The sequence below is a fragment of the Zeus faber genome (genome assembly GCF_960531495.2).
Source record: "Zeus faber genome assembly, chromosome: 9".
Taxonomy (NCBI): Eukaryota; Metazoa; Chordata; class Actinopteri; order Zeiformes; family Zeidae; genus Zeus; species Zeus faber.
In genome coordinates this window covers 24,100,422-24,116,222 of record NC_137197.1, presented here as the reverse complement: position 1 = coordinate 24,116,222, position 15,801 = coordinate 24,100,422, and the positions used below count along the sequence as shown (strand labels likewise).

The 15,801-nt window shown below is 43.1% G+C and overlaps 1 protein-coding gene across 2 annotated transcripts in view; it reads right to left on the bottom strand.

Annotated features, from left to right (window-relative positions):
• The window catches only part of actn4 (actinin, alpha 4), a 62,852-nt gene that overhangs the window by 18,197 nt on the left and 28,854 nt on the right, over positions 1-15,801 (bottom strand). For both annotated transcript variants that reach the window (XM_080006936.1, XM_080006937.1), the window contains exons 2-3: positions 4,000-4,114; positions 3,647-3,766 (exon numbers count right to left, since the gene is read on the bottom strand). In XM_080006936.1, coding sequence (XP_079863062.1) covers positions 3,647-3,766; positions 4,000-4,114 — 235 coding nt within the window. The remainder of the gene's footprint in view (positions 1-3,646; positions 3,767-3,999; positions 4,115-15,801) is intronic.

Below are 15,801 nucleotides of genomic sequence, written 5' to 3'. Positions count from 1 at the left end.
TAAGCGATTCTTAAAGTATTTAAATATCATTAGAGGGTTACCTAAGGCCCACAGGTAGATCGGTGAGTTATGTGGAATGATGGGCTGCTGAGAAGGTATGGCCCGTCACATTCCACCCATTGTTAAACACATACCCAAAGCATTCATCTCTTAAGGTTATCAAACCTTCAGTCCATTCTTTCATACTTCCTCACATTGTGTAGTTATCATGTTTGAACAGGGCCTCAAAAATCTGATTTCACAAACAATTTAAGGTTGTCCATTATCAATTGTTAGAAATATTATCGAAGGAAGCTAGGAAAAGACATGTAATCCAAAAATCAAGGTTCATACGAGAAGGGAGCAATGGGACATAGCGTAGATCCTTGAAATTCATAACAGAAAAATCCTGATGGGTTGGATTTCTTAGGCCCTACAGCCCAGAGCCACGCCAACTCAGCTATTCACGTGGAGTTACTCGGGGCTGTTGAGTTGTGTAATAGTGGAGACTGAAGAGAACAAGCGCTTCAAGAGTTAACATTGGTTCAGTTGATGAGGGGCGTGACCTGCGGTTCACCAGCCACACCCATCCAGCCCACTTTGAGGTTGTTGTTCCTGTTGTTGTAGAATAGGAGCCGGGAGAAACTGAAACTTCCGGGCTTAGAGGCTCTATTAATTCTACAGTGTATTTGTTTCCACGTTGGATTTTTTTCCCCCCAAGCCATTAGATGACATTCATTCCACTTATGGTTATAAAAAGTGAGTTTGAGGAAACATCAGCCCCGACGCGCCACAAAACGGACTTGCCAGAAATGGAATATAATATTCATAAGTATGTTTTAATTTGTGTATACACGTTATCCCACAAAAATAAGAATTGTGTTTCTGTTACCTTACAATGACCCTTTTTCATCTACTTAGGGAGCGGGTACGCTGTACGGTGTTGCACCGCCATGTTTCTACAGTAGCCCAGAATGGACAAACCAAACACTGGCTCTAGAGCCTTACGTGTTTTTGGCGAGTTTCGCAGCCACCGTCTCTTCCACGGAGGCCGCCCTCATGCATCGCCATGGGGAGGGGCGTTCAGTTGGTTAAGATCTGCAACCTCACCGCCAGATGCCACCAAATTCTACACACTGCACCTTTAAAAAAAAAGGTTCACTTCCATCTGATTAAATTACATCCAAATTGTGTTGTCTGACGGGTCGCCACTAGGTTGGAAAGAATGTGTAGTCTGTCTAACATGTCATTTTGCCAAAGTTCCTCAGAGAAATTTTTTTTTTTATTTTATTTTTTTTTAAACACAATAGGAAACAGGAAAATCCGATTTGGCCCAATGTATGATTCTGGATGGCAGCCAATCTAATTTAATCCATTATTTTCATAAACTCTCCCCGAGAGTCTAGACAATGTGTAAGCCTGAGTGGTCTAGAGAAGGGAGGAGTCCCTCCTGCCATCCCAGTCAGATAGCCAATAGTGAAATAACACTAAACAGCTTGTTCAACTGGAAGGGAGAGGAAGTTGCATAATAATAATAAAAAATGATGAATAAACTTCATGCTTGCAGACATTGTTGGATGATATTATTTTGTTATTATACAAAATTGCTGAAATTGTGGCTCTCAGATGTTTTATTCATTCCACTGTTGTTTCCATGCCCTGTTGGACAGTCCTAATATCAAATGACGCGTAACTGAAACCACCGCTGGGGCTCCGTGGGTCTAAACGGGGACAAGCCGTGTTCCTTAAGAAAACGTGCGCGTCCACTCCAAGGCCCTTTGACTCGTCGAGCCGTGGGAAGTGTCCCGCCTCGCTCGCCTGCCTCTCAAGGTTCTGGCATTCCTGGTCACTTTCCAGCGGGGCGACCTTCTGTGGGATGCTGGCCGGTTCTTGGCCATGAAATATCTCTACATGCGCATGTGAACACGCCTGTCTGAGCAGGGGGGTGGGTGGGGGGTGGGGGTGTGTGTGTGTGTGTGTGTGTGTGTGTGTGTGTGTGTGTGTGTGAGAAGCATTGGGAACTTAGGGGACAGGAGTTCGAGGCCAGGATGTCTATCATGATAGTACAGGTGGACGGTCTGACACACGCGGCCATTATTCAACGTGATATAGTATCCTAGTCAGGGCCCTCTGTCCTCTCTCTCTCTCTCTCAAGGAGACGTTTGACTCGCTCTCTCAGCACTCGGCCTCTTGCGTGAAATGAGTGTGTGAATAAATGATCGATGGGTCTAATGAACGTTTGATTGAAAATGAGAAAGGGTGTTAGCCGTGTTTGCTGAGGTGCTGAAGTCCAGCCACAACAATTCAAAGTCCAATTACCATTATTCTATTGTATGGTTTAGTCTGAACAACTGTGTTGTTTATAGACAATGTCTTAGTAAATTGGATTTCAGGCTGTTATTTATTTATTCATTTTTTATTCCTTTTTGAGCAGCATTTCAAACCAATTTTGTACTTTAGCAGAAGACAATGTTAACACATTTTTGTTTTGAGTTTATAACTTTAGTTTATATTTTTTCTGAACATCATATCCCCTTTATGAACAGATAAATGTATGCATGCTCAGGTGTTTTTGTTGTTTGTTTTTTAGAGGCAAACAAAACCGCTAAAATTGAATTTCAGATTTATTAATACAATTTGAGGGCTACATTTTTATATTAATTAAGGACCAACTGATGACATGGTATAATACTACTAGGGCTGCCGCAGACTAAAGATTTTTCTCGTCGAGTAGTCAGTTCAAGCCATCACTCGACTAGTCATTGCACGTTTATGGTATTAATTGAGTTATTTAAATATATATTTTTGCGGCATCAGAAAATGGTTTGAGTTCCAGAGCTGAGAAACTACTCTTACTGGGTCTAACGGGAAAATAATACACTCATGTGTGTATCCGAACAAATGATGGTGCTCTGTGTCAGTGAGTGTATGACCTCCAATTTCTGTTTGTTTGTCCATTTTGATGTCTCCATTTGGGTTAATCTTTATATGTGTGTCTTAGGGCTGCGGGAGCAAAATTTGAAATTCAAATTGAATTTGAATATAAAAAAATAACACTATTTGAATGCTGAAATTACCATTCGATTGTATATATATTTTATACATGATATACATGATAATTGATTCTTCTTCTTCTTAAATGTTTTGGCTAAAGTTAGCAAATCAATTCACATGCAATAAAGTTCAATATACGTTCATCCAGTTTGTTGCACAGTGAATTCTCAGAGAGAATAAAAAAAAATAACCCTGATTTTCATGGGTTCTTCTCTGGTGAAAGAGCTCCGGGTACTGTTACAAAAAACTGTTTACGAAAAAAAAACAAGACAAAACAACGCAGAACGTCCTCTAGTACAGAGGATCCCAACCACTGGGCCGCGGACCGTGCGGGGACGCGGGGCATTTGCCACCGGGCCGTGAGAATGTAGGCAGGAAATCTTTCAGAAGCGATCTGTGATCGCAACGGAAACAGAGTAAATGAGATACACCGAGGGTATTATTTTTCACTGTTTGGAGAAAAGATCGCTCTGATTGGAGCTGCGAGACCCCCACCCCCTGTACTAAGTTTGAGCATTGAAAATTTGAATATATACAAATATTAAAAACAACACATACAAATTTGAATGGGATTATAGAGGAATATCTGCAGCCCTAGTGTGTCTGCACTCACCCTCGGCTCCGATGGAGACCAGTTTGACTCCTTTGCTGGCGATGAAGTCCAGCGCTTTGTTGACGTTGTTGATCTTGTGGACCCTCATCTTGCCTCGCTCGGGCTTAGGTAACCGTTCACCTGCACACACACACACACACACACACACACACACACACACACACACACACACACACACACACACACACACACACACACACACACACACACACACACACACACACACACACACACACACACACACACACACACAGCTGTGGCACTGGTCTATTCCACCCCTAGCAGTTGTTCTTTGTGTTTCATCCCTGTTTGAGGTCTCCACCCCAAGCTTGAGAACCCTTCCAGCAGCTCACCTGAGATGACCTCCAGCAGCAACATGAGTTTCAGCCCATCCCTGAAGTCCTCCTCGATGTTGTCGATCTGCGTGCCAGCCTTGCGCAGGTGGGAGTTGCACCATGCTGTGAAAGTCTGCCGGAAAGGAGACAAAAGCAGGAAACAAACTGGTTATTCTGAGAGGTTGTTGATTGTTTTGGAAAATTACGTAACGTTTGATTCCCAATTCAAAGGCGCCTTGGATTGAGAATCAAAGGTAAAGTATGAATCAATTCCAAAGGAAAATAACTCGGAGGGTTTGCCATGACAACTCAGGAGATCACAGGGTGCAGAGAGTGGAGGGGTGGGTATGATGAAGATAGGAAATGGAATAAAAATAAGGCTTTGACAAAATCATTCATCACATTGAATATAACAGCTAGTACACTATGAAGTTCAGAAAGCTGCATCACTGGAATACAGCTTTACAGAGCACATTGAACTATCAAAACCCCAGGCGATATCTTATCTCTATCAGGATATCGATACTATATCGTCCAGCCCTGGAATAAAAGTAGTTTTCTTGTGGAAGCCATATCGAAGGTTTACAACCACAGCACAGGTTCAAAGTTAAGACTGTACCGAATTGATGTTTAGAATCTGGATAAGGCAACTAAATAAGACCAAACTTCTACTTCTGATTCAAAGATGCGCAATGGTGCACTAAATCATGGACATCTGAGAAATGCGCACGCATGCACGCACACACGTTGGAAACTGTGTTTTCGTACTTCGATTTGTCGGGATTCTTGGGAAATGTGTTTTGAATCATTTTATTTCGAAAAATGCCACGACGGGAACGCAGACACGCCATTGGACCAGACTGTGGAGGGCATGGTGTGTTTCCTACAGGCTACTTGACGCAGAACACCACAGTCAGTCTGCCAAGCAAGTATAGCACATGATCAATCAGCTGGGAATAAAAGGCCGAATTAAGAGACTCATTTCCCAGGCAATAGTTTAAACACAAAGCCAAAAAAAAAAAAAAAAAAAAAATTTTTTCATGGAAAAAAGGGAAAAATAGTTGCATTCTTTGACAAGAACGTCAATACTGCATCAAGGCATAGAACCTCAACACCCCCACATCCTTTGCTTTTCCTGCTTCACTGAATTGAATTTGAATGATGAAATAAAATAGAATTAATGAAATAGAAAATTCAGCGGTAAGCAGTGTAGTTGGGACGCTTTTTGGATTTTGGAAGACTCTGCACCACTTAATTCAGGGGAAAACTTCCCGCATGTTTTGTATGATTGTTTGTTTGGAAACTGATCTGACCCCCCCTCACCCCCAGCCACCGCCATCCAGCATAGTATTCCTCAGCTCCCCCACCTCAACCACCAACCTTATCCCGGTCCCGTGCACCGTGTGTGTGTAGAATAACATTATGACAGGGTGCTGGTCACGGTGCTGCCCCCTCTCCGCCTGCCCCCACCCACCCCTCTGTGGCCGTTGGCACAAAAGAGCCATTGATCCCCCTGGATAATGGTCCCCTTCAGCCCCACGCTCTGCCTCGAACCCTCCCCCAGAACGGACAGGGACACTCCGTGGGGGAAGGGGGGGTCACACAAATTCACAGTCCACACAAATAAACATACAAGGGGACTCAAGGAGGGGGGGCAGATAGATGGATGATGGACTGACAGACTGAAACAATGCTCTGAACCCCCCTGCCCTCTCTCCCACAACACTGTCCCTCGGGCTTGGAGCCGCATTTGATAACAATGGGCGTCCACGTCAGGAAGTGGCAGTCCCATGACAGGAAGTTCTACTGGGCCATCAGGAGCCGACACGACGGTGCTTTTTTTGGAGTGGGCCGAAGACATCGGCATGCCCGGCCACCCGCTATCTACATACCAGCAAGGAGGAAATAAAGCTATGTGTCACACATTCCTCTACCATGGAACAGCACATTACAAATCACCGGTTCACTAACATGCACGGATAGCTTTAACTAAATGATATCTTACAGTAAAACCCTTCTTAGAATGGGGTCCCAGAGACAAAACCTTATCAAATGTGGGCCCTGGCCTAATGCATATCAAAAAGAGCGTTGTTGATATAAGAAACGTGCGACTCACTGCTTTAAGAACTCATTGGCACATCACTAGATTCTACCGGTTTCATTTCCCACCATTAAGAGATTACCTGCTGCCATTATACAGTATGATGGACTAGAGGAGGGCTGATGCTATAGAGCGGTTTGGACAGTGAGCTTAACTGGATCGGGTTGGGTTGAACTAGAGAACTGACATTGGCAGCGTCAGCCATGAAACTGTAGCAGTTGCACAGCCGTTGAATCCTGTTGCGAGGAGGGAACACACAAACAACGGGTTGGGACCTGCAAAACCACTCATCTCTTCAACTTCTCAGCACATGCGAAACCTATTATGTCAGCATCATAAACAACAACAGGGGTATGACAAGCAAAACAGATGCTTGTCAGGCCGTGTTTACAAAAGTAATTCTGTTGCGGCATTAATTCTATAACTTACACTTACACTGCCAAGGTGTTTTAATAAGTATTGACAGACAGCGCACACTTAAATACACACTGTTTATTTTCGTGTTGCTGTCATGCCTGAGCCTGAAGGAACATCACGTCGCCATCGTGCCATAGTGTATCAATAAAGCTTTCCCAGCTCAGTTCTATTATTCCCAGTATTCCAGTTTGCCTATTCCAATTCATGTCCCTTGTTGTGAAAAGCAGGGCAACACGCCAAGCTCAATTCCTTGCACATGCAAACGGTTTGATTTTGAAAAATAGATAAACTCGTCTCCGGTGTATTCTTTGCAGATAAACTCTGCCGTGCTGGGAGCAGTGTACTGTGCCTCTGGCAAGCTTGCGTAAGACTCAAGGTGTGGTGCTGCTGTTTGCATGGAACTGGTCCCAACATGCAGCATTCTGCAGCTCTGGGCCTGAGAAACTGTTGCAGCTCCCTGCACACCAGCAACCAGGATGGCTCCGGATGCACGTGATGCTCCTGTTGCATTTATAAAATATAAATAAAAATTATTGGGCAAAGAGCTGTGTAGGTTCAACGAATGGATTTCCCACCATAACCGATATAAGGATATCACAAAGCACAGTGATGCAGCAGATCTCAGTCCATTTCAAATATCAAGGAAAGATGGTCGATAACACGTCCCTTCCTGCTTTATAAAGTCTGCTCCGGAACAACTGTCCCCCACTCTATCAATGAAGTAAGACACTGCACTGCATCTCTGACCTTTGCTTTAATTGGCTCTTCAATTTCTTCTCCATGTGGTGTGTCACTAAAGCTCCGTTCTGCAAGAGTGAATCAGATCTTCAATTACTCAGATGTAACGCGATGTTCCCTGCAGGGTGGATGGATGTAGAGTTTCCCGATGGATACAAATGAATGTAAATATCCATGACAATTTCATTTAAATGCCATGGATATGTCTGATCATTTACACTATCTATTTCAAGCTTTTTCTATATCTTCAACAGATATAGAATTAATTCACATAGTTGATGTTCATTTTTGATAAAGTAGTCTAATAATTCAATGACACATGGCTATACGCCTAGTCATCCTTGAGTAGGGATGCCTCTTTACAGTTCATTATAAAGGTTTGCCCCGCCACTAATAAAAGATGAGATATCTCCCCTGTGGATGAATAAAGTGCTAAGAATCAAAATAGTAACATATGAAACATATACAGAATATAAAATAAAAACATTTAATAAATGTCATATATAACAAGGTGAACTGTAGCAAGGAGTGTTAAGCAGTGCATGTCAAGTGAGGGGATATAAGGCTTTCTTTGGGAGTTTTTCCATCCCAGCTCATGATTTAAAAGATGTATCCTCATTCTCATATATAAAACATCTGTAAATACAAAGCAGACTGGTCTGGAGGAGACGCTCGGCTGTAACTCCTGGTGTAAACGACCCAAGCATCCGCATGTTTTTCCGCATGTTTCCGACCCCGGCAGCTGAGAGGGTTTTAGTCCCGAGCTCAGGACACAGATAACAGGATAGACGGTGAGTAGAGCCAGGAGAGTCCTGCTGGGAGGAGATTCTATCAGTGCTGACCTCTTAGCCGTGTGGGTGACGCTCTAGTAAGCAGGATGTGAGCGCTTCATTATAAACCAGTTGTAAGGAACCGAAGTAGTTATCAATAGCTAAAAAGGTCCATGTAAAAAATATAATAATAATAGTAATAATAAAGCTAGTGATAAAACAGTGTAAGTCACCTCCACACGTTTCCCATTATACTATATTTTCTCTGTCTCTTTATTTATTCATCTTATTTTGTGTCTCTACCAATTATTTATCTATTTATTTACTCTTTATTATGTGTTTATCATTGCTTAGAGTTGGTCCATTATGTACCCTGCAATCTATTCCAATGTATTTATTTTTTTGGGCAAGTATCTGATAATTTTGTCAAAGGAAAAAATAAAGAAAAAATGTAAAAAAAAAAAAAAATGTTGAAAAGTGATAAACCCTCCTGTACCAACTGCAGTGTTGCCATGCGACAAACAATTGTGCAATAACGTAATTAAGAAGAACTAGGCATAACCCCCCCCCCCACTACATCAGCGAGGACCATTTATGTTGCCATTTAATACCACTACAAAAAATGGTCCAAGATAGAGAAAATATTTATTTCAACTTTCTTTTTGGTTTGGAGAAGCGTTTGTTGTGTTTGGAAGTAGTCAGTGTCCATCGCTTCCCCCTGCGTTGACATGACAGATATACAGCAGTCTCTTTACTGCCTCTCGAACTCACGGGAAGGACCTGATGGGGGTCAGCTGTTTGATCACACACACGCAGCCTTTCAGCTCTCGCCACTGGCCCACAAGGTCAAATTTTGGAGACATTATCAGCTTGCTGGCCATTAGAAAGCACACGCACACAACTGAATTGATTAGGGATGCAGCAATTGTCAAATACGGGGCTGATACCGATACCGACAGCAGCGTGTGTCCAACAGCAGATACCGATGTTTTCTGAGTTCCCCTGAACGCAGCATCACTTCCTGCTTGGAGTGCTGCAGAGAGCAGTGTCCACGCCTTTTAAAATTGAATGACCGTGGAGTCGTCTCCGAGAAGGATAAAAAATAAAAATAGAAAATGCTAAAATGGGTCACCAAATATACTTTGGCGGCAGTAAATATACCTGGGTGGCCCACTCATGTAGTAACACACACACACACACACACACACACACTCACACTCACACTCCTTGGACAGGAATGCTCAAGAGACAGGAATTGACAACCAACCACTTACACACAGACACACCCATAATGTCCTCATATTGTTCACGTCACCTGTAGTTAATTTTCCACAAATCACAGAGTCACACCCAAAGTATTCATACTGGACATGCACAGCTTTATGAATGTACAGGAAGCTTCAATGCTCAATATGAGTGTACACACACACACACACACACAGGTAAGGGTGTGTCACATTTCAGTTGGAAAAAATGACAAGGTTTAAACGCAATGTTATTACACTGCTGCCTTGCATTCTCGACATGATTTCAGCATGGTGTGTGTGTTTCCTGCGGCTCACACACACCCTGATTTCTCACCAAAATGAATGAGCTCACACACTACAATACTACTCTGCGTGTCAGAACGTTGATATCACAGCACACAACAAAATGCGTCATTCTGAATTCATCACCCACGCTAGATCACCAGAAAATTCCTGACAAAATGTGTAAAAGGTTTATGCTCAGAAAGCTGAGAACACAGATTTGAATCATCTACTGCCCAAAACTGCTGAAACTTTCCCAACCCAACACACACACACACACACACACACACACACACACACACACACACACACACACACACACACACACACACACACACACACACACACACACACACACACACACACACCTCAAAGAGTATGTATGTACACACATTCTACTCACACACCTTTCACAGTTTGTCAGTTAAAGCGTTCCTCTTTCTCACACACACACACTCTCTCTCTCAAGGTTCCCACTATGAGCTGAAGGCCAGCAGCCTGCCAAAGCAGGCCGGCAACACGCCAAGCTCAACAGCCATCCAGCGAAGCAGCCTGCCAGGCAGATGCAAGTATGCAAGGTCTGGTTGAACTTGGAGAGCACAGCGGACAGAGGACGACTTTGACAGAGCTGTAGTATGCACCCTCTCAGGGGGGAGAAAGAAAGAAAAAAAAAAAAAAAAATCCACTGAGAAAGTATGTGAAAAGATTACAAATAAATAAATAAATTAATAAAAAAAAATCTATAAAGAAATAATTTCTTGACTATGGCATAAAGGAATAAATCCTTGTTTGTCTGTAGTTATGCTCTCATTCAGAGCCAAATAACTTCCATTAACAGTGTGGTGGAATTTTCCCCTCATTTCCTGTTAGCTGTCAGCTGATGATTTGCACATTTTTGTGTGTGTGTGTGTGTGTGTGTGTGTGTGTGTGTGTGTGTGTGTGTGTGTGTGTGTGTGTGTGTGTGTGTGTATGTGTGTGTCTATGTGGTCTCAGAGAGATTTAATTAAAACGATGAATGCATCTAAAAGGATCTGCATGTTAGGCTAACACACACAGTGTGCCAAAGCCTCTTGAGGCTGAAGGGTGAACCGTTGTGTTACTGCGCAACAGGGATGATGATATGATGATGATCCGCTTTTAATTTTGGGATTCCTCGTTTCACAATTCTTTCATTTGAATTCTGTCTTTGACTCTTTTTTTTTTTTTACGGTCTGGTCTACTCTGGTCTCTTGCAAACAAGATGTTGTTCTCACTGGGATTTTACCTGATTAAATAAAGGATATACAAGACAGAAAATTATAGAAATGTGAGATACCTTCCAACAAGGTTGAGGGTCAGAATGATGCACTATTATATAGATGGGAAAAAAGGTAAGCATGACAAAAACAGCAGGACTGGCTGTGGCTGAGGAAGGGTGATTAAGGAAAAGCTGGTTGTAAATAACTGATGGATTTAAAAGGTTTTGCAGGTTGCAGAGCTATTACCACCTATGCGCCAAAACTACCCTTGAGCAAGGCTTTATTGCTCCAGTGCTGCTTCAAACTGCGGTCAGAGCAGACAGCTGCCCGGTGTGAATGAGTCTTTAACCGTGTGAGAGTAAATCAGGCCACGAGTTAAAAGGAGGGTACGCTTTCTCAGCTGAATTCTGCCCTTGGTAACCACCGGTTACGAGGCAGGCACCGCCATGTTGCTGCCCTGTCGAGAGCCATCAATACCGTGGGTTAAAAAGAGGGATATAGGAGCCCACTTGGCAGGCGGGACAACCTCAAAACTTGGATGGAACGGTGCTGGACCCGACCGAGCTCAACTGGGCCAAAACCATGCTGGCCTGGCTCAGTGAATAAAGCTGGGTGCAGTAGTCCAGCCTGGCCTGGTCTGGCATGGTCTGACACAGGGCTTCCTATTCCTGGACGCACCAATTAAAGCAGGTCCATGGCGTGCAGCTCAGGAGCCTGTCAGAGTACAGCTCGGTCTTTGTGACGGGTCGGACACACACCAAACCAACTGCAGTTTAACTGCATTTTCCCAGAACAACACGTGTCAGCTGTGCACACTGTTCACAATCATACTCAAATTTGATTTACAATACATTTTTTGTTATCCTAAGAATTAGGTGGACTCCAAAATTGATAAGAACTTTCAATTCCCAACCCCCCTGGTATCAAGTGAGTGCAATTTCATCTTGTGACGGAAGAACAAAATACTACCACAGTGTTTGTGTGGGACCTATTCCAAAATCTCAATAATAAATGACTTTCTGGAACAACTGAAATCACTTTCTAAAGAAACAAAAACAAAAAAACAACATCGGGTAACACTGACCGACCGCAACAAAGAAAATTCCGTTTGCCATTTTCTGAAACCACATCAGAATTCCACAACTGCCATTCTGCTGGGTTGATGCGCCATGAAGCCCAAATGACATTCCATTTGTTCTGGTGTGAGGAAAGCATTTTGAAGTCATTCCAAATTCAAGTCCAAGAGTAAGTTTAAAAAATAAAAAAAATATATTAAAAAAAGACGCAAAAAAAAGCGTGCAAAGAAAAATAACCCAGAGTCGACACATGCCACTCCAACAGAATCTTTTTCATGACAAATTTATCTTCTCCTGCAATTAACAGTTAACTTGCTTCAACCTTACATGAGCTTCACAGGTAGATTTTGGTAGTAAAGTAAAATATATGAAATCTTAAAATGTATCTATATTTCCACTTTATTACTTTCATGTCATTTTTTTCAAAATCAAATACATTGCTATGGTTTAAGAGCCGCAATTATGTTAATCAATTACAAAGTTATGCATTTAAAGTTATTGGTTAAATAATACGTAAATATAAAAAAAACTAAAACATTCACATTCTTTGGGATAAAAAGAGACTATCAGTGTCCAGTAAGTTCACTAGAATGAAGACATGAAGTTTTCACTTTGTGGTGCTGTAAGCGGATCTGTAGCCTGCTACTGTAGAGCTGCTTCCAATCACACAGGCAACATGACACACACGTCTAGCAGTGTTGTAGATGTAACAGAGCACCACACACACACACAATTGATAAGATGGCTCAAAGTAGTCCACTTCCATTTCATATATCATCAGTCTTACAATATGCAATTCTTAGACCTATTGAGAGAGAGAGAGAGAGATTCAGCTGAATGTCTAAACACCTGCTCACCGATTCCCATGTTCATTGACACACGCTCGGCAGAATAAAGACATTAGACACAATGCAGTTCAGGCTCATTCCAGCCAACCTACAGGTGGAACAGCCATCCAAGTCTGCCATCTATCCCATCAGACAACAGATCGCTGCACAGGGAAGAGAGGGAGGAAAGAGGAGGAGGGGGATGAGGCTATTAGGGAGGAAGAGAGAGAGAAGGAAGGAAGGGAGCAGAGCATAAGGACAGAAATCAGAAAGACCAGAAGAAGAGCAAAGAAAGAGGCAACGAACTGCTGTTGCTCTGTTGTTATTATCCTCTCAAGTCTGGACAGGTGATCATTAACGTAGACACACACATTCAGAATAAGGGAACCGCCCTCTTAACTCAAGTGCTGACAGGTAGTCAGTTGAGGAGGACTGTCCCTCAGTGTGCGCACACACACACACACACACACACACACACACACACACGCACACACGCACGCACACACGCACACACACACGTAATTGGCATGCACGTTTTGGCCAACCCGGTGCCTTGAGGCGGGTCGACAGATTACCGCTGACTGTTTAACAAACACAGCCTCCTCGGTGCTGCATGCAGAATGTCTTACAGGAAACACAGGAAAAGGAGGGATCGGGGAGTGGATGGGAGGAACTGGAGGAGGTGGAGAAGAGGAATGGAAAAGGGGATGGATGTGGAGATAAACTTACGGAAGGGAGTTCACAATAAGGGGGTTATTATCAATATCATTGTGTTGAGGCTAGTAATAGTCTGGGATACTATGATATAGTTAAATGTTGTCTTTAAGGCTGCATTGCAGTACTTGTGTGAAAATATCTTAAGAAAACACCCATAGTCATCCCCAAATAGCATAAAAAAATTAATCATATTGCGACAACGGTCATAGAATATTGTGGTATCAGATTTTTTTGTTGATTTAATTGATTGATTTCACAGTCGGATGAACAAGTGATGAGAGCAAAGAACACCAAAGTAGCAACGGATAGTATGTTTTTAATAGAATCAAAGCGTCAACAGTCAAACCCAGCCACCCACACCCCCCCCGCCGGGATCCTTGCAAAGTTTGGGGCCGGTGGGCCCAGCGGTTCCGTGGGGTCAACCGAAGAGCTGATTTCCTTTTGACCATCACAATTTTTTACGGTTTCCTGCTCATAGCTGATGAGTAGGCAGCCACCCACGGCGGTGGAGACGGAGCGCACATCCAACAGCCATGGGTGTAACCAGTAATTAGATTCATTTCTGTCACGCGCACCGTGGGCTATTTAACTGTCTCTGTTATCTCATCCTGGGGTTATGCTTTGTTCAGGTCATATGGAAGTTGCTGTAATTACGACCTCCCCACTGGGAAACACCGGCGTGTCAACGTCCAAGTGGTGAATGAGAGAGAAAGTGAGGTCTCACAAGTGTGTGAGAAATAAATTGTTGACATTAAGTTTCCTCAACGGGACCTGCACGCTTTGGAGTCGTAGTAATTCTGTTTTGTCCCCAGCATGCACCTCCGTGCTACATGACGTCAATGCGGCAGTCTCATTTGAGCCAGCCTTCTTTGAGTTTTCCTGGGTGTAGTTCAACAGAACCTCAGTTAAACAAGCAAGGTTTGTTACGTTTTGGCATTCATTTTTGGCACACAGGAAAAAACAATCAAGTCCAAATGAAGACTGTTTACCTGCCTCACTGACCTTGCCTTTTCTGGAGTGTATGCTCAACTCAACATTTCAAGGTTACAATTTTATCTACCAATCCAGAGTATAATTTGGTGTGTGTGTGTGTGTGTGTATGTGTGTACATGAATATGTCATGAATTGAACATCAATGTCCAATGCTCATTTTGTGTGAGTGCAAGGCTGCAAGGAATGGATAAACACAACAGAAGAGAAGGATGGACAGTTGAAAAAAAGGAAATGAGGGAGGCTGGGAATTTAGCATGCCCTCATTGGCTGAGTTATTCATGTCTCTTCCTGTCTTTGTTGCTCACACAGACCAGCAGAGGGTCAGGTTGCACTGCCACCGGGGGAAACCTGTGTGTGTGTGTGTGTGTGTGTGTGTGTGTGTGCTACTGCCTCCCTCCCCCCATCGACCCTTTTTAGGGTGCGCAATATCCTCTTTCCTCAGGCAACCAGAGCATTTTTATGAACACACCAATGTGTTGCGGGATGACATCTTGCGTCCCTGGGCTCCCGCTCCTCTCAAAGCAGTTATTAGGCCCAGCGATTCGGCTTTCGTCACTTAATCCCCTTTTCCACCAAATTACAGGAACCATTTAGACCTGGAATCTCCCGGAGCGGGAACCTTAGCAGTCCATAAAAAAATATATTGTTTTGCTTTCCCAAGGTAGCAAGGAACCATGACGATCAGGAAGATGAAAGTTTCTTCCAATATTGTGCTGCTTGCTTTTTGACACCCTCCGCATGAAAATGTCTTCTTGTTAATCCATTGTGTTGGGTTTTCTTTAAGCTTTGTGAAGTGTCCCCTATCCATAGTGATTGAGAGATGATATCTGCCAGGGCATTTCAGCGGGGCATGTGGGTAATCCATCAACACACGAGGTATGAAAGAGGAATTGAACTCTGAGGGGGAGGGTTATTCAGGTTAGAGAGCCTCCATGCCCACTCTAATCCACCTAAACGCATCGTAACCTTTTCTCTCTCTCACTGCAAAACGCACTGGGTACAAGAAGCCACCCCCGGCTTAAAAAATATTAATCCTACAAAGAATGTGAAGTCATTGTAGTTCTTAAGGGTCATATTTTAAAGAGCGGGGGGATGACTGTTCCTTCCAGAAGGTATTCCAATTAGCAGTGCGTCAGAGAGTTCTTGGGAGTCGGGAGGCAGACATCACCAGCTGCTTGTGTAAAACACTTAGTGAGACGCAAGTACTACAATACCAAAACCTGACAGAAGCGTAACATGATGGAGTTCATCTATCTCCTTTTCAACACAAATAAAACTATATTTCAGTTACTGGCATCTGTGGAAAAACATAGTTTGAGTATAAGAAAACCTCAACATATCCTGTCAGCCAAATAAATTTTTTTTTTAAAAAGCGATGTTGGGAAACCATATATCTGTCTGCGGGAGTCACCCA